The sequence below is a fragment of the Sceloporus undulatus genome, chromosome 4 (assembly GCF_019175285.1).
Source record: "Sceloporus undulatus isolate JIND9_A2432 ecotype Alabama chromosome 4, SceUnd_v1.1, whole genome shotgun sequence".
Lineage (NCBI taxonomy): Eukaryota > Metazoa > Chordata > Lepidosauria > Squamata > Phrynosomatidae > Sceloporus > Sceloporus undulatus.
The window spans coordinates 96,564,985-96,583,017 of record NC_056525.1 but is presented as its reverse complement, the minus strand read 5'-3'; the positions used below and the strand labels follow the sequence as shown (position 1 = coordinate 96,583,017).

The 18,033-nt window shown below is 39.2% G+C and overlaps 1 protein-coding gene across 3 annotated transcripts in view; it reads left to right on the top strand.

Moving 5' to 3' along the window:
* Positions 1–18,033, top strand: part of ZZZ3 (zinc finger ZZ-type containing 3) — a 77,439-nt gene that overhangs the window by 42,575 nt on the left and 16,831 nt on the right. For 2 of the 3 annotated variants that reach the window (XM_042461581.1, XM_042461582.1), the window contains exons 3-7: positions 11,722–11,860; positions 13,624–13,771; positions 13,850–13,965; positions 17,481–17,555; positions 17,720–17,821. In XM_042461581.1, coding sequence (XP_042317515.1) covers positions 11,722–11,860; positions 13,624–13,771; positions 13,850–13,965; positions 17,481–17,555; positions 17,720–17,821 — 580 coding nt within the window. The remainder of the gene's footprint in view (positions 1–11,721; positions 11,861–13,623; positions 13,772–13,849; positions 13,966–17,480; positions 17,556–17,719; positions 17,822–18,033) is intronic. The other variant, XM_042461583.1, reaches the window with a different exon arrangement.

Genomic DNA, 18,033 nt, shown 5'->3' with positions numbered 1-18,033 from the left:
GATCTCCTATTTATTTAGTAATGGCAATTTTAAAATAAAGATAACCTCCAGAAGAATGTGTGTACATTTTAGTGTGTGTTTTGGTTCCACATTTTGATATGGAATAGCCTGATGCATTTAAGAGAATAGACACAACTGTGACTGCTTTCAGCCCATAGTGCCAGTGATCCTAGGACATACAATATCTACTTTAATTCTGTTTGTAGGTAAAGCAAATCAGGAAAATGGTTGTTTACTTCAAATGAGTTCTGGAATCCTCACTTTCTAGGCAGAGACTACTTATCTGAAGGCACTGAATATAAACTAGTGTGTACATGCAGATTCTTGAAATGCTTTAAATAATGACCATATATTCCAGTCATTTTAGTTATTTGCAGTTTATCGTATGCAAGATAGACTCTTGTCACTTCAGGAACCAGTTTTCATTTTAAGATAGTGATTTTTGTTCTATCTACTATGAAAATCTTGTGAATAACAATGAGTGTGGTAAGCCCTGGTGTAAGACTGAAATTGCTAATAGTTCTGAGACTGATGAAATTAATTTTAAAAAGATAATTAGATCTCGTGTATTTTTAACAGTTTTGGCAGAAATACAAGAAATGTATTTCCTTTTGAGTTGCAGTCAATTCCCATTCTGATTCCTGTTAGAAATGGTGTGAAGGCACCTCTTTCTCAGTTTGGTCTTTTAAATTGTTTTTGGTTATTAAAATGATTTTAATGGCTTTTGTGTTTTAAAACTTTTTTTAGTAAAGTTTGTTAGCTGGTTTTAACCTTGTCCTTAGTGGAAAGTTGAGATAAAAATGTAATAGATAATAAAGTGGTGGTTGAAGCCCAGTTATCATCTTCAGACAGAGATTTATACAGTCAGCCCTCCATAGCTACATATTTTTCCCCATGGATTTAAGCATCCATGGTTTGAAAATATTTAATATATATATAAATTCCAAAAAGCAAATCTTGATTTTGCCATTTTATATAAGGGACACCATTTTACTATGCCATTACATTCAGTGGGACTTGAGCATTCACAGATTTTGGTATCCATTGGAACCAAACCCCATTGGATACCAAGGGCCCACTCTAGTACTGTCTGCTGTAATTTTTCCAGTCTTTGGACTAAATTAGTAGAGTCTTTGGACTAGATTATGTTCCACATAAACTCTTTTGGGGTTATGGCTCCCTTTAACCAGAAAGTTGGCTCTTTTTATTCATATTGTGTGCCTTCAAATCATTTTTTATTTATTGTGACCCTAAGGTGACCCTGTTGCCGGGATTTCTTGACAAGATTCGTTCAGATAGGGGTGGCTTTTTCCCCCTCTGAGGCTGAGAGTGTGTGACTTGCCCAGGGTCATCCAGTGGGTTTCCATGACTGAGCGGAGATTCGAACCTTAGTCTACAGAGAAGTGGTCCAACATTCAAACCGCTACACAACCTCTCTATAACACTCAAACCACTGCACAACCATTCTGTAAACATTGTCATACTTATTATACTGCAGGCAGCTTATGAAAGAATGGTGTCAGAATTTACCTCTCAAGGAGACTGGCCTAGTTGCCTGTTGTGATTTCTTAGGAACCAAGAAAAAATGTAGCTGCTTTCTTAGTCGAATGGCTGCCATTGTTTTAAATGGTTCTCATGTGTGCTAGTCCTGATATATTATGCTTGTTATGATTTTGTTTTTGTTACTTGTTATTGTCCCATCACTGGGAGCAATACCTTTTGTGAGGATGTGGGAAAGGGCCTTCCCTATTGTAGTGTGGTGGTCGTGATAGACCTGTGTGGTAACAATGTGGACTTTATTTTGGTGCCAAGTTGACATGACTTTACATTAACGTCTTTGGAAACTAATGATTTTATCCAGTTTTTACAAGAACATGGTTTAAATGGCTTCAAATTGTTTTAGTGAATAATGGATACTGTAATGTGTTTGCCTCAGTTGATAAAAAGGTTTAAAAAGTTGAGATGATGAATTTTTGTTGTTAAATTACCACCTCACACTTGATCTTGTGTCTCTACATTGCCCCTTAATGGTAATTGTCTTTTAGAGACATAATTCTGTAATGCCTCTACCTTATTATTATTATTATTATTATTATTATTATTATTATTATTAACCTTTATTTATGAAGCGCTGTAAATTTACACAGCGCTGTACATACAATCTTTTTAGTTAGACGGTTCCCTGCCCTCGGGCTTACAATCTAAAAAGACATGACACAGAAGGAGAAGGGAGTGGTGGAGGGAAAGTGTAAGAGGTCCAGCAGTTCCTCTCTACCTCCAAGGCCTGGACCAAGGCAGATGGACTGGAGGGAGGGCTTGTCTTCATAATGGATGGTTAATCTTCCAGGGAAAATACATACTCTCAAGTAGGATAATGGATATATAGTACATAGCAATACAGGAAATGGTATGATAAACAGGCACCAAAAGAACATCAAATAGTAAGTGACAATTATGCAATGCCTGGGAAGGCTTCTCTGAACAGGATGGTTTTCAACTCCGTTTTGCAGCTGGTTAAAGAAGTGATGGCTCTTGCTTGTGGAGGAAGAAGGTTCCAGGAGTGAGGGGCAGCAAGTGAAAAGGGGCGAATCCGGGCTGGGGCAGAGGAAATCCTGGGCTGGGACAGGAACCCTTGACTACCAGAACGGAGGGCCCTGGTGGGAAGGTGAGGAGAAAGGAGGTCTGATAAGTAAGGAGGGGCCAGTCCATGGAGGGCTTTGAATGTCGACAGCAGGAGATTATACTGAATGCGGAAAGGGAGGGGGAGCCAGTGAAGGGATGCCAACACAGGAGAGATGTGGTCAGAGCGGTGGGTGGAAGTGATAATGCGTGCAGCTGAATACTGGACAGAAATTAAAGGACGGAGGTGAGAAAGAGGAAGCCCAGCCAGGAGGACGTTACAGTAATCAAGTCGTGAGACCACTAGGGCATGGACCAGGATCTTGGCAGTAGAGGCGGAGAGATATGGTCAGATTTTGGCAATATTGTATAAAGAGAATCTACAAGCCTTGGCTGTGGTCTGGATCTGAGGGATACACGACAGAGAAGAATCAAAGATAAAACCAAGACTGCGGGCTTGCTGGACTGGTTGAATAGAAATGTTGTCCACAGAGACAGAAAAGGAGTGTTGAAGGGTGGGCTTAGACAAGAAGCTCCGTCTTGGACATGTTGAGCTTCAAACGCGGATAGCGCATCCACTGCGAGACAGCTGTGAAGCAAGACAAAACTTGCTGTTCAAGCCTTTGAGAAAGGTCAGGGGCGGAAAGATACAGCTGGGTGTCATCGGCATACAGATGGTAGGAAAAACCAAAAGAGCTGATGAGTTTTCCTAAGGACAGTGTGTAGAGAGAAAACAGAAGGGGACCCAGAACAGAGCCCTGGGGAACTCCAACAGATAAGGGAACAGGAGAAGAAGTCTGACCACCTGCAACTACTGCAAAAGATCTGCCAGACAAGTAAGATCTAAACCAGTCAAGAACAGAGTCTGAGAACCCAAGGTCAGAGAGTATGTCAATTAGGAGAAAGTGATCAACAGTGTCAAAGGCTGCAGACAAATCGAGAAGGATGAGAACAGAGTAAAGGCCATTAGCCTTGGCCTGTAAAAGGTCATTCGAGATCTTGGTGAGAGCTGTCTCTATAGAATGCCTTGGGCGGAAACCAGACTGAAAGGGATCGAGGATGGAGTTGGCTTCAAGAAACTCAAGACAGCGCGAATAAACAACCCGTTCCAAAACCTTAGAAAGAAAAGGAAGAAGAGAAATCGGACGATAGCTAGACAAAGAGGAGGGGTCGAGAGAAGGTTTTTTTCAGAATTGGGGAGATGAGAGCATGTTTGAAGTCTGAAGGGAAGGAGCCTGTAGAGAGAGCGAGATTGAAGATATGGAGAAGCGAGGGCAGAAAGGAGGGAGCTATAGAGATTAGAAGACGAGTAGGAATTGGATCAAGAGAACAGGTTGCAGGTTTGGAAGAGTTCAGAAGTGTAGAGAGTTCATCCAAAGAGGCAGGAGGAAACACAGAAAATTTGTTAGGCGAGGGCATTAGAAGATTATGAGCAGAAGAAGAATCGGGGGGGGGACTATCTCAGAGCAAATAGTGGTAATCTTAGAGATGAAATAATTAGCAAAGTCATTAGGAGAGAATGATGAAGAGACAGGAGGAGAGGGAGGTTTAAGCAACGTGTTGAAGGTGGAGAACAAACTCTGCGGGTGCCTCTCATTGGCAGAGATCAATGATTTATAATAAGTTTGTTTAGCTATAGAGAGGGCACATGAGAAGGAAGAAAGAACAAATTTGAAATGGATAAAATCAGCCCACTCTTTGGACTTTCTCCAAAGATTCGGCCGCTCTAGAACAGGACCGGAGAAACTTAATGTTGGGGGTAAGCCAGGCCTGAGGTCTAGTCTTAGAGGAAGAAGTGCGTACAGAGACAGGGGGAAAATGGTCAAGAGTGGAGGAAAGAGTGGAGTTAAAAAAGACATTGCTGAATCAGCAGAATCCCCGAGATTTAGGGAAGAGAGAGATGAATCCAGGGTCAGACCAAGATGGTTAGAGTCAACAGATTGAAGATCACGAAAATGGCGTTGAATAGTATGATGAGGAGGAGGAGTATAAGTAAGAGCAAAGGAGATTAAATGATGATCAGATAGTGGAAAGTCAAGTGCCAGGTAGTCAGAAATGGCACAGTTTGCAACAAGAATTAGGTCAAGACAGTGACCAAGAGAATGAGTTGAAGAGTTGGAGTGTGGTTGGAGGCCAAAAGAAGCTAGCAGAGAGTTAAAGCGAGATGTTCTAGGGTTATTGGAATCGTCAACGTGGATATTAAAGTCACCTAGGATCAAAGTGGGGACTGAATCTTAAAGGAAGAATGTCAGCCATGATTCAAAGTCAGAGAGGAACTGGGTGGCAGAGCCAGGAGGGCGATAGATAACTGTGACCCGGAGCTGTAGAGGAGAAAAGAGTCTAATAGGATGAAACTCAAAGGAAGAGAAATGATAGCTGGGGGGAAAAGATAGGACTTGAAACTGGCAGGAGTTAGAGAGCAAGATACCAACCCCTCCTCCTCGACCCTCAGGGCGGCCTTTCACTTGATTTCATGTACTGCAAGAACAGAAATTATTCTGGGACAGGCATATGTAACCCAAGCTGAATAACAGTGCCTCACTATCTTTTTGTGAGAACAGGAAGTGAGCTCCCAGGTATAAAACTGGGAGTAAAGCTTCTAAATGTGTCTCAAGGACAAGGTTTTAGAAGAGACAGATCTTTCCCCTCCTTGTGTGATACTGTTAGCTCTGCTGCATTCCAGGGGCACAGAGAAGCAGTAGAATAAGACTTTTCTGTTGAAAATAACTCTTTAAAAAAATTCCAGAGATCTGCAAAAGATATTTCTCAGAGGTCAAAGAGAAACTAGAGTATAATTTCATATCCCATCCTTATCAGGGATGGCCTTTTTCTAAACACGTCATTATGACATGATTGCCATTTTCATAATAATCCATGAAAAACCTAGTGGATTGGTATTGGAAGGGTCTGATGATTTTACTAATCTCGGTTTTAAAGTAAGGATGAGGAAGCAGACCGCATCCCCACTCCTGGAGTTCAGGGGAAGCAGATCCTGAGAAAAATTCTGATTTTCTAACAACAGAAACTAGAAGTGTGCTAAAGAAGTGGCACAGGGGCTGTCAAGAAGATGTGGGGGGCCCTGCAAAATTACCCAACGGTATGTACCCACTTCTGAGAACGTGTTCAGAAATTCAGCTTTTTAAAATGCGCTAGAGTGCTAGAGACACACTGTAAGTTTTCTTCTCCTTTTTTAAAAATATGCCAACCATTGGATTCTCTTTCCATAAAATGCAAGCCTGCTACCTACATCTGTTACTGATTGTATTATTTTAGGGGTAAAGGTGGTAATATTTGATCAGTTACTTCTGTAGATGTAAGGGTGAAGATACTTTTTGTAACTTTGTGCAGGCTAGCCTTATGAATTCTTTCAGAGCAAAACAGTTGTTCTGCAGTTGCTGGTTATAGAAGTCAATCACCAAAATATTAAAATCAGCAGAACTATGTCATAGTAATTAGAGGGTTTGTATTTTTCTTTTAGTGTGAAACTATTATCTTTCCATCTATCTAAAAACAAGTTGCAATCCATAAAACAGTAGTTAAGAGACAACTGTTACTGCTTATGTAGTAGCAGACACTGTTTGCACAGCAGCAAACTGTTTCAAAAATGTCTTGTTCCCCTGTAGGTTATGAGGATAATTCCAGTATCCGCAGGTCTGATAATATCGTATATGTGATACGGTCCTTTAGGGCTGAGCATTGTGGCCATTGGTACCCACAGTGCTGAAAATGGTTAATTGGCCTTTGGGGCAATATGAAATTATCAGTGCAATGAAACGAGTTTATGGCATAGTTGGGTTGTTGGCTTTTTTGGCAGAAGGATTACTGTTGTAAAAAGCAAAGTTGCATGATGGAATACTAAAACTATAATAGTGCAGCAGAAATTATTGGAACTACTGAGAAATTGATTTTCTGATTCTAATTCTCATTTTGAAAACCACTGTAGAAATTTGAATGCAAAGTAGAAGTTGTATAATGTTTTTAATTTTAAGACAAGATAAAAATCTAAAAGATTTCCAATCATTTTTAATGCATCATACATGTTTTGGAGCAGGGTGTAATGTTAGAGTGAGTACTCTGACAAAAGATATGCAGTTGCCTCAAGAGGTGGCTTCAACAAATTCTGTGTTCAGAGCCCTCTGTGTAAGCATTAATATGCAACTTCTGTCATGCTGTATGCTGTACCAGATGGATATCAGTTGTAGACTTTTGTTCTCTGTTCCTGACCAGTCCCTCGTCCCAGGTTTTCTGTCCCTCTCTCAGAAATGTCTTACAGTCAAAAACTGAACATGTTTTCCAATCTCCTAGGTTGCTCCTCTCACTTTGGAGGGAATGACTGATCAAACTAGGGAGTTTCTAGTTATTGATTGTAAATATCTCGCTGAATTTTCAGAATTAAATCGAGTGCAAATTTGCAGGTTTATAACCAAATTAGACATGATCTTACATACGTTTCAGTCCTGAGAGAGGTTTTTGTAAAGACATGGGAGTCCCAGTGCAGAACCCAAGTGGGAGAGCAGTAATCTTTTCTTGCTACAATACAGTTGCCTCTCCATTTTCGCAGACTTCAGATCTGCAACCCTTGCTTATTTGCGAGGCGCAAACAGAGGAGGCTAAAATGGGGCATGCATCCCCCATTCAAGCCTATAGGGCTTGAATATCTGTAAGTTTCCATTTTCGCTGTGGGTGTGGGTGTGTCTGAAATGGATCCCCTGTGAAAACGGAGGGCTGAGTGTAGTTCTGATGTGAATCACCCTTGTGTGCCTTTGCAAAGTGTGAGGAAAGCTTCCTATTGTAAAGAGCATAGGAGTCCCTGTTTCAGATGAGGCTTGTGATATGGGGCAAATGATTAGTTTTCTTTTTTATAAAATTAATTACTGTTGCAATTCGGTCAATATGACAAGTTTGTTGAGAACAGAAACAAAAGTCGCCCACACAAAGGACAGAGAATTTAATAATGTCTTGTCTATTTTATAGCCAGTTATTTAGCAATAGCATTTACATTTCTCTACCACTTATCAGTGAACTGAGCACTCTCTAAGCCACTGGTTTTCAACCTGTGGGTCATAGCCCCTTTGACACATATTTCCGATGGTCTTAGGAACCGCAATTTTATGGTTGGGGTCACCACAACATGAGGAACTATATTAAAGGCTCATGGCATTAGAAAGGTTGAGAACCACTACTCTGAGTGGTTTACAATCTGTAAGCCAATTGTCCCCAACAAGCTAGGTACTCTTTTTACTGACCCATGAAAGGCTAGAAGGCTGAGTCAACCTTGGGACCCTGGGATTGAACTCACAACCTTGTGGCTGCAGTACCAACATTTAACCACTGAACCACAAGGCCTCCTAAATCAGGGGTTCCCAACCTTTTTGACTCATGGAGCCCTTTTTAGAATTAATTTCTGTGGTGGAGCCCCTAAGAGGTCTACCCTATATCTTACAAGTTAATGGTGTTTAGAGGTAGTGTTACTTTTTATTTCTTATTCTTTAATTTAATTCAACTTTATTTCTTTCATTTTCCTGGGAAGTATGCGTGGAGCCATAAGAGCTTCTCAGAGCATAGGTTGAGAACTGCTGTCCTAAGTAGTTACTACTGCTTGGAATGAGAAGTTGATGCATGTGATGCTTGACTGCATTGTTATGTTTCCTAACTACAGGGGGGAGCTAAGTGTGTCCCATGGATTGCACATAACCCTTAGGTCTTTCTTTTTCTTTTTTTGCAACCCATAATCTAATATCAGAACCCTTCCCATAGGCCTTGCAGCGATAAGACAATGATTATGATTTGCAGTAGATATTAGGCAGTACATATTGACTCAAGGTTTACTTTTGCGACAGAAATCAGTTAATTAATTTTAACTATATGTGATAAACTAATTTAAAATTTAAAACATCAGTTCTGCTGTGGTAGTTGCTACAGTGAATTGCCTAAGCACAAAAATATCTGTTGTGTTCCATGGCACAAAAATCTTACTGTACCACAAAAGGAAATATAAGAAAGTTTCATTCGATTCGTGTACTCTTTCCTTCTTGAATCTGGTTATTTAAGTCAGTCTCCCATAATTTGTAATTTTACTGTGGTGAGTAGCAGTTCCTGTTGAATGATTTCATCTGGCAAGATCTGCAGTACTGTGGGGAGAAACTGTGTCTTTTTTGTTCTTAAAAAGCAGTTTAATACCAGGCTGGAGACATGAGGCTGATTAATATATTAGGTGATATAAGCAACTGTCACTGCTTCTCTCCTTCTCCTGTGAAGATTGTCATCAGAAAAAAGGAGAATTCAAAGCTGTAGTAGCATGATGGTTTCTGCCATTAGTCCTCTTTGGCTAGCAGGAAAGGTGTATAGGAATCTGCTGGTACCTCGCCTCTGGAAAACATGTAGTTTGTCAGCATATTTCTCTTTCCCTCCTCCAGTACAAGATTGAAACAAAATCGCACCATAAACCATTTTGAGGTGGAAGTACTTCATGTCTCTAGTCACAAAAGAAACTGAGTATTTCCCTTGTGATACACTTAGCATCTTTAATTTTTAATTAGTAACTTCAAAAGATAGTTCTTTTCACTGGCACTTAATCCCTGTTGAGGTTGAGTTATCCTGCATTTAAGAGTTGGTTGTACAGAATTCATTCTCCATTTGAATTCATTCTTCTGTTGCTTCAGTGTTGTAACTGTTCAGTTTGTGCTAGCTATAAAAAGCTTCTGCTCTCTATGACTGTTTGCTAGTATTGTCTTTTAAGTTATTGTTAAAACATATTAATCCTTGTGTTAGTATATTAACACAAGTACAGGGGTTTTGGACTTGTGGGGTTTTTTGTTGTTGTTATTTGTTTGTTTTGACTAAATCACATAGTGTAGCTAATAATGTTGTCCTTTAGATAGCCAGGCTACTCTTTAGTGCTTCAAAGGTTTAAACCAACATCTTGAATTGAGTCCACAAAATAATTGTTAGTGCAGGTCTTTCATGACCTGAGAAGTATGATCCCAGTATTATGTACCACTGCTTTATTTTGCACCAATGCAAAAATTGTCTGGGTTCTTTTTCAAGGCTAACTCGACATAAAGCACATTGCAGTGTTCTGCATGTCTTGTGTCTAAGACATTGGTTGTTACCAAATTAGATCAGCTGAGGAAAAATGATGGCTGGCATACGAAACATGGTGCAAGTTTATTATACTGGAAGAGGAGAAGGAGGCCCTGGTGGCGCAATGGTTAAATGCTGGTATTGCAGCCACAACATTGTAAGTTTAATACTAAAAGAGGGCTCCAAGGTCCACTCAGGCTTCCATCCTGTCATAGGTTGGTAAAATGAGCAATCAGCTTGTTGGGGGAAATTGGCTTACACATTGTAAACTGTTTAGGGAGTGCTAGTTCACTGATAAGTGATATAGAAATGTACTTTCTATTGCTTTTGTTACTCTCATGTGAGAATCTACAAATAACATCGGATTACAGAGCACTCAAGAATTACAAAAAAAATAAATAAAAATACTTTAGTGGAAGTATAAACCCTTCCACAATTGGTGGAATCCAACCTCTAAGCTTGAATCCCATTGTGGGAGAAAGGTAGGATATAAATTCTTGAAATACATAAATACTGACACAAGAGCAACTTATTTTTTGCTGGCATTTAATTTCAGCTCATTCAGCCTTACCAGAGTCATTGTTGAAACTGGGCAGTATTCAGGATCATTAACTATTTCCTTGTTGTTAAGTAACAAAGAGCAGTACTACTAATCATCAGCTGCATTTTGGTGGCACTTCATCCTCATACTCCAAATAACCTTTTCTGGTTGTTTTCATGGAAATGAACAATAGCAGGAGACAAAACCCTGTGGGACACAGTCAGCCAATGGTCATGGTGCCAAACATTGGTCCCTCAGCACTATATCACACAGACCACTGCAATACCTTGTTCCAAATTACCAATCTTGCCAAATGTTCCAGAAGAACATTATCTTCCATAATAGAAGTTGCTGGCTTAACAGTACATATAATCAGTTGATGTGGGGAACCTACATAGCTTTCTCTTAGTGTCTAGTTGGGCTGAGAATCTTATGATTTACATTATTGTGGAATTTTCACTTAGACTTTCTCCTTGAGTTTTTTTTTTAAAAACTAAAATCTAGTTTTGGATCTGTAGGTTCTTTCTTTCTTCATTTTATTTTAAATGGTATACCACTTGTCAAGGGTAGTAGGTATACTTATAGAAAAAAGAAGATATTTTTTCTTAATACAAATAAGAAAATAACAAGTGACAATGTATGCATTTGTATATGTGAGAACAGTTATGTTCAAAGTCAGATTAAGGCGGGTAATGGAAATAGTAGCCTGTAGGTCACATGCTAACCTCCCCCCCAACTCTTTTTGTGCTGCCTCTTCCTCCAAGAGCCAGACCCCCAAATTTTCAAAGAAAAAATGCCTAAAAATGTCAGCTACTGTTCTTGGAGCCTTCCACCAGCAGTGGATTTGTTTAAAATATATCCAGCTGGTCAACATTGAAGAGAAACTCTGGAAGATGCAAAAGATACATACAGGTGGAATTGGTCCCATCCCCACTTTGCCCATCTTAAAGAGAAAACAGTACTGTTAGGAAGGAATTTTGTCTGAAGAATAGAATCAGGCTGTGTTTTTGCATGCAGAGTAAAGAGGGCAACTTTCTTCATAAAGAATGTAACCATATTCAAGCAGCTTAAGGCATTCATGCATTTTCATTTATCCAGGTGTCATAGTGATACTGATTGAGTATGTTAGAACTATATTAACTGTGGCTGGTAGATAGAAACATATCTTGAAGCAAGAACAAAAGTCATGGCTTTGTGGCATATACAGCATCCAGTTTCTTGTGATTCTGTTTTTAAAATTAAATTGTCAGTTTTCCAAAATAGCAGTCAATGCTACCGCCAGTTAAGATGAAAGGAACTCCTGGCACATGTTATATTGTTCTTTTAAAATTATTTTTCATATATGCATTCCTGCTAAAATAAAATGCTTTGCTTGACTCTTTCAGATGAGTGTGCTGGATGCTGAGGTTTTATTTTGTTTGCACTGGTTATTGTGAATAGAAAACTATAGTGAGTTGTTTCCCTTTGTCTCTGTATAGTTATCAGAGACTGTTACAGACGATTGCGGTACTCGAGGCTCAGCGTACTCAAGCAGTGCAAGATCTTGAGAGTTTAGGCAGACACCAGAGAGAAGCACTGAAAGATCCCATTGGATTTGTGGAAAGTCTTCAAAAGAAGGTATTGCAGTGGAAATTCTTAAGCACTCCTGAGAGATGTGTGATAACTAATAATTCATCTCCTGTACACAATGAGTGTAGATGGTAGAGTTAGGGGAGCAAGAGGTCTCTCTGAAGGGCCCAAGCCATTACACATGCTTAAGTCTGTCAACGTGTCATTTTGTCTTTCAAATCTATTTTTGTCTTTTGTTAAAAGCTGTGTTTATAAAGATAGAGCTAAGGACCTGTCAAATCTGGTGGGTTAATGATAGATACAACGAAATCAATTTCTTTTCTCCCCTTAATATCCCCTTCATGTCCCCATTTGGGTCTGGGTCTTATGATGTAACTTAGGGTCCGAAAAGACAGGCCAAATAAAGCTGCTTTGGGTTACTTTGGAGGTATGCTATTTAAATGACACATGCATTTTAAGAGGCCAGAAGCTACACCAAAGCTATGCTCCAGTGCTTAGGATTGGAGCATGGCTTTGGTGCAGCTTCTGGTCTCTTAGGATGCATGCATCATTTAAAAGGCATAATTCCAAAGTGACCCGAAGCAGCTTTATTTTGGCCTGTCTGTTCAGGTCCTTAGTTTCTCTTGTTGGAATGGTTTTCCAGACCCTGCCCTAATCTTAATTTGCTTGACAGTTTCTGTTATTAGTATAAACCCATGCTGACTATGGAAGGCACCACTGTATGAGTGAGAGACAGAGTAAGCCAGTTTTCCAGAGTTGATCCTATTCCATTCAACAGTGGCACCTTCAATGCTTACTAGACATCTTCACACAGTACACAGTCAGTGTTCAGAAAGAAAATGTTGATCAGAGTCCTTGAAAACCCTAACCCTTTTCATACATTTTTCTGGGATGACACTGAAAAAATGTGGAAAATCAGTGTAAGTGTATACCTTCTCATGCACCCATTTATCTTTTGTACCAACATTGTCACTGTTGGTAGCTTGCATTATGAACTGGGTCCTTCCTTTGAACCTGATCATAGATAACTAGATTGAACAATTCCTGGAGAGAAATAACACACACTGAGACTCTATATTATCAGATGCTCATTAATTCTCACTAAAAGCTCTCTGTCAGTAAGAAATGGGTCACATACTTATACGGATATTTTACCATGTTTCAGTGTCATTCCAACAGAGTATACAAACTGGGGTCTGCAACTATTACTAGATGTCACTGAGGATGAAGTTGCCTGTGAATTTTGCTGAGTGAAATGGATGCTGCTGCTCTGAGAACTAGCAACTGAGTGTGTTATCCAGTCATGGGAAAGCAGCAGCACCTGAGTTTGTCCATAGATGTGTTTGTAGAATGTAATGTATTATTAAGTCTATTAAGTATGATTTTGAAGGGTAGCTACACATTCTGACCATTTCTTTAGTTGAAGATGTTTTTGTTCAGCTATGATGTGTTCTGTAATTTCTATTTTCTGGGGTCCTCTTAGTTTCTTTTATTATGACATACTTATTATCTTGTTAAGTTTGATGGAAAACATTCTTTTAAAATAGTTAAGAAAGGACAGCATGAGGACATGATATTATGAAAATATGGTTGTAATTTATATCCAATAAGGAATCATTCTCTGTTCCCTTACATAATGTATATGCTGTGCTGTGTATTATTCTTGGATGAGATCCTTAAAAATGTGGAGGCAATATATTAAGACGTGACTTGAGACTGCCTTTAAATAGCCCCAAAGTTATGTGATTTAGTATCATTTGAGATGCTTCTGTCTGTATATTAATTTTTCTTCTTAATTTCAATTCTTCCAGGTTGATGTAGGGCTACCAAATCCACAGAGAGTTGTCAAGCTGCCAGAAATATCATGGGACCAATATACAACAAGTCTTGGGAATTTTGAAAGAGAATTCAAAAACCGAAAACGTAACAGTAGACGAGCTAAGCTTATTTTTGATAAAGGTAAGTAAGTGGATATATTGGTTAGGAGGGAAATTAGCCAACTGCATTTCAGTAATTATTTTCCATTACATTTAATAGGTTTGCCTACAAGACCAAAAAGCCCTTTAGATCCCAGAAAGGATGGAGAGCCTACTTCTTATTCTGTGTTGCCTTTTAGTGATTGTCTAGAAGCTTCAGCAAATAACCGTCCACAGGTAAATGTTATCAAAAACAAAAAAGAGGCCACATCTTAGAATTCTTGGAGAACAGGAAAAATCTCCACAGATTGGGGGAGGGTGAATGTTGTCCCCATCTTCAAAAAGGGGACCCAAATACTCATCCTAACATCAGTAAAAGCAGGTAATTAAATAGACGGTTTGTAATTACTTAGAAAACAATGCTGTCATTATTAAGAGTCAACATGGGTTTCTTAAAAGCAAGTCATGCCAGACTACTCTGATCTCTTTTTTTGGATAGAGTCACAGGCTTGATAGATGAAGGGAATGCTGTAGATGTAGCATAACTTGATTTCAGTAAGGCTTTTGTCAAAGTTCACCATGATATTTTTGCAAAGAAGCTAGTAAAATGTGGCCTAGACAGTGCTATTGTTAGGTGGATTTGTAATTGGCTGATTGGCCAAACCCAAAGGGTGCTCACCAATGGCTTCTCTTCATCCTGGAGAGAGGTGACTAGTGGAGTGCCACAGGGATCAGTACTGGACCCAGTGCTGTTCAACATATTTATTGGATGAAGGAATAGCACACTGATTAAATTTGCAGATGATGCCAAACTGGAAGGGAGGGGTTACTAATTCCCCAGAGGGCAGGATTAAAATTCAAAATGACCTTGACAGATTAGAGGGCTGGGCTAAAGATAACAAGATGAATTTCAACAGGAAGAAATGTAGGGTCCTACATCTAGACAGAAAAAAATGAAATGCACATATATAGGATGGGAGACACCTGGCTAGACAACAGTTCATGGACAGGGATCTAGGAGTCTTTGTAGACTGCAAGCTGAACATGAATCAGCAATGTGATGTAGCAGCCAAGAAAGCCAACGTGATTCTTGGTTGTATCAATAGAAGTATAGTGTCTAGATAGTTCCACTGTATTCTGCTTTGGTCAGGCCTCACCTGGAATACTTGTGCCCAGTTCTGGGCACCTTAATTCAAGAAGGTTGTTGACAAGTAAGACCATGTCCAGAGGACAGAATGGTGAAAGGTCTGGAAGCCATGCCCTATGAGGAGCGGCTTAGGGATCTGGGAATGTTTAGCCTGATGAAAAGAAGGTTAAGAGGGGACATGATAGTCATGTTTAAATATTTGAAGGGATGTCATATGAAAGAGGTAAGAGGCTTGTTTTACATGGCTCCAAAGACTAGGACAATGAGCAATGGATTCAAACTATAGGAAAAGCAATTTCACTTCAACATTAGGAAGAACTTCCTGACAACAAGAGCTGTTCAACAGTGAAACACAGTCCCTCAGAGAGTGGTGGAATCTCCTTCTTTGGAGATTTTTAAACAAAGCTGGATGGCAATCTGCTGGGGGCAGGGGTTGATTGTGTATTCCTGCAGAATGTTGGATTCAGTGGCTCCTGTGGAATTTTCCAACTGTATGATTCTGTGATTAGAAAACCACTGCAGCAATTTGAAGATATATCGTATTGTGTATTTAAAAGGTTATATCATACCTTTTTGAACTGATGATCCCCAAAAAGGCTTATTACATTCATGCATGCTTCCCACACCCAGCAGTCCTTGGTTCTATAGCCCAGTGGCGATCAATATTCCCTAGTCGCTCTATCCAAGAACCTGGGTCACAATATGATATGTAAAGAAATTACTTCTTTTTCTTAAATGGATATATATATATATATATATATATATATATATATATATATATGGGCATTCTGTTATTATTTATCATCTACAGTAAGTTGTAAGAACATTACTAACTCCAATAGTATAATTGGAAGTAAGTGCAAAAACAATAATTTGTAGTAGACAGATACTGTAAATACAAACCCGAAATAGTATTATTGGGAATAAATGTTACTGCTATGATGATATGATATTTTGCAGTCTGTATAAACATTGTGTATTTTTTTCTTAACTATGGTAAGCTGTTTTATGATGTATGAGTATGTATATAATTATCTTAGGTAATTTAAAGTACATGATCTGTCTCCAGAGGGAGAAAGTGCTAGTTGATTGGTGATTTGCTGGATGTTGGAAAAAGTGTTTGAAAACTAGTGGGTGACAGTTGAGATACAGTTTGTTGTAGCTGTTGCGGTTGTTAGGGTGTGGATATCAGATAGAGTTGGGTCTGTTTGTTTACTGTTTTAGATTATAAAAATGGACTTAGAATAGGTAGATTTAGGTGGGTAGATTAGGCAGGTAGTTGTATATATAAGCAACAGTTGTATATATGAGCAACATAAGAAAACAGTTATCTAAAACAATTTACTTATGTTTACTAAATAACTATAGAACTTTTTTTTAAGTTCTATTAATCATAAAAATAAAGGTTCACAGATACATGTCATTATTCTGACCACACAGTGTAAATGTTTTCAGATCCAGTATTATCTGTAGTGGCAGTGGTACAGAAGGAGTGTACAAATCATATAGAAGGAACCCAGTTCATAGTTGTAAAGCATGTGTGTGAGGAAGAGCATAATTACAAGAGAACTAGTATTATTTCTGAGGTTTGTAGCAAAGTAACTCCACTGGCTGCCTGTTAGTTTTTGAGCACAGCACAAGATGTTGGTTATTACCTTTAAAGCCCTACATGGCTTGGGCCCAACCTATATAAGGGATCGCCTATTTCCATATAATCTGCCCCGTACTCTCAGGTCCTCTGGGAAGAATTTATTGCAATTTATAAAAACTAGATTGACTGCAACTTCCCAGAAGGCCTTTTCTGCAACCGCTCCCAGACTGTGGAATGGCCTGCCAGACGAGATCCATCAAATCACCAACTTAGCTTCAAGAAAGCTATCAAGACGGATCTCTTTCGGCGAGCCTTTCCAGAATAAACTACAGTGGAGCCTCCTCATACGCTGCCTTTTTATAGGCGGCTTTGAGCATAGGCGCTCAAAGCCGCCGGCGCGCGCGGGGCGGAAGGGGCGGCGCGTCCCATTCAATTGAATGGGCGCGCGCACCCGTTGCGCCTCACGCGCCGTTGCGCCGCCGCGCACGAGCCCCATTGGAAACAATGGGGCTCGAGCATAGGCGGATTTTTTTATACGCGGAGGGATCCGGAAGGGATCCCCTGCGTATAATAAGGTTCCACTGTACTTGGCCATGTGGTGATTCCCCCCCCCCAATATAGATATATATTATGACTCTGCCACTTTTATTGGTTTTAATTGTTATGTAATTGTAAAATTCTATACTGTTTAATTGTCTTTTAAGCGGGGGATATTTTGTATATATGGATGTATTTTAACTCTTGTAAGCTGCTTTGATTGTTTTTAACAAAAAGCGGGATAAAAATAAAAGTTGTATTATTTATTTATTGGATAAAATGTTGTAGTTTGTAAATACCCACCTGTATTGGTATTTATAGTATTGCCAAATCTTAGCATGATGGGATATTAGATTATTTTCTTTGTCCTTCTTTGATAAAAATGTTGTAAAACATTTAAATTGTTCTTAGTATTTATTTGAATGACATCCACTAAATACTACCTCATCTAAATTTGTTTCCCATGTTATATTTAAGCAGATGATAAGAGGACGACTTTGTGATGAGACCAAACCTGAAAGCTTTAACCAGCTGTGGACTGTGGAAGAACAGGTAATGAAGAAAGCTAGACTACTAATACATATAGCACTTCAAAATTATAAAATCTGAATCACAATGATACAGTTCTATAATGTTCATTTGGATTTTGCACTGTACCTTTAATGGCTGGTAGAAATTGAAATATGAATTGGTATTTTTGACTTCCTTTGTTTTAGAAAAAACTTGAACAATTACTCTTGAAGTATCCACCAGAAGAAGTAGAATCTCGGCGATGGCAGAAAATTGCTGATGAACTGGGAAACAGAACTGCAAAGCAGGTAGAAGGTTTACTGTGTTCTGTTTGTTTCTAGAACAGTCCAGCAGATGAGTTCTCCTCCAGAGTATAGGAAGCCTTGGAACATTCTAGCTGGAGAACTGGTCGTCATTGTCCATTCATGCTTAGTCGGACCTCTTATTTTACTGGTTGTTTCTGAAAAGAGATTTGGTTAGTAGTTATGTAGGAAACAAGATGTTTTGAGGCTCCTGACTT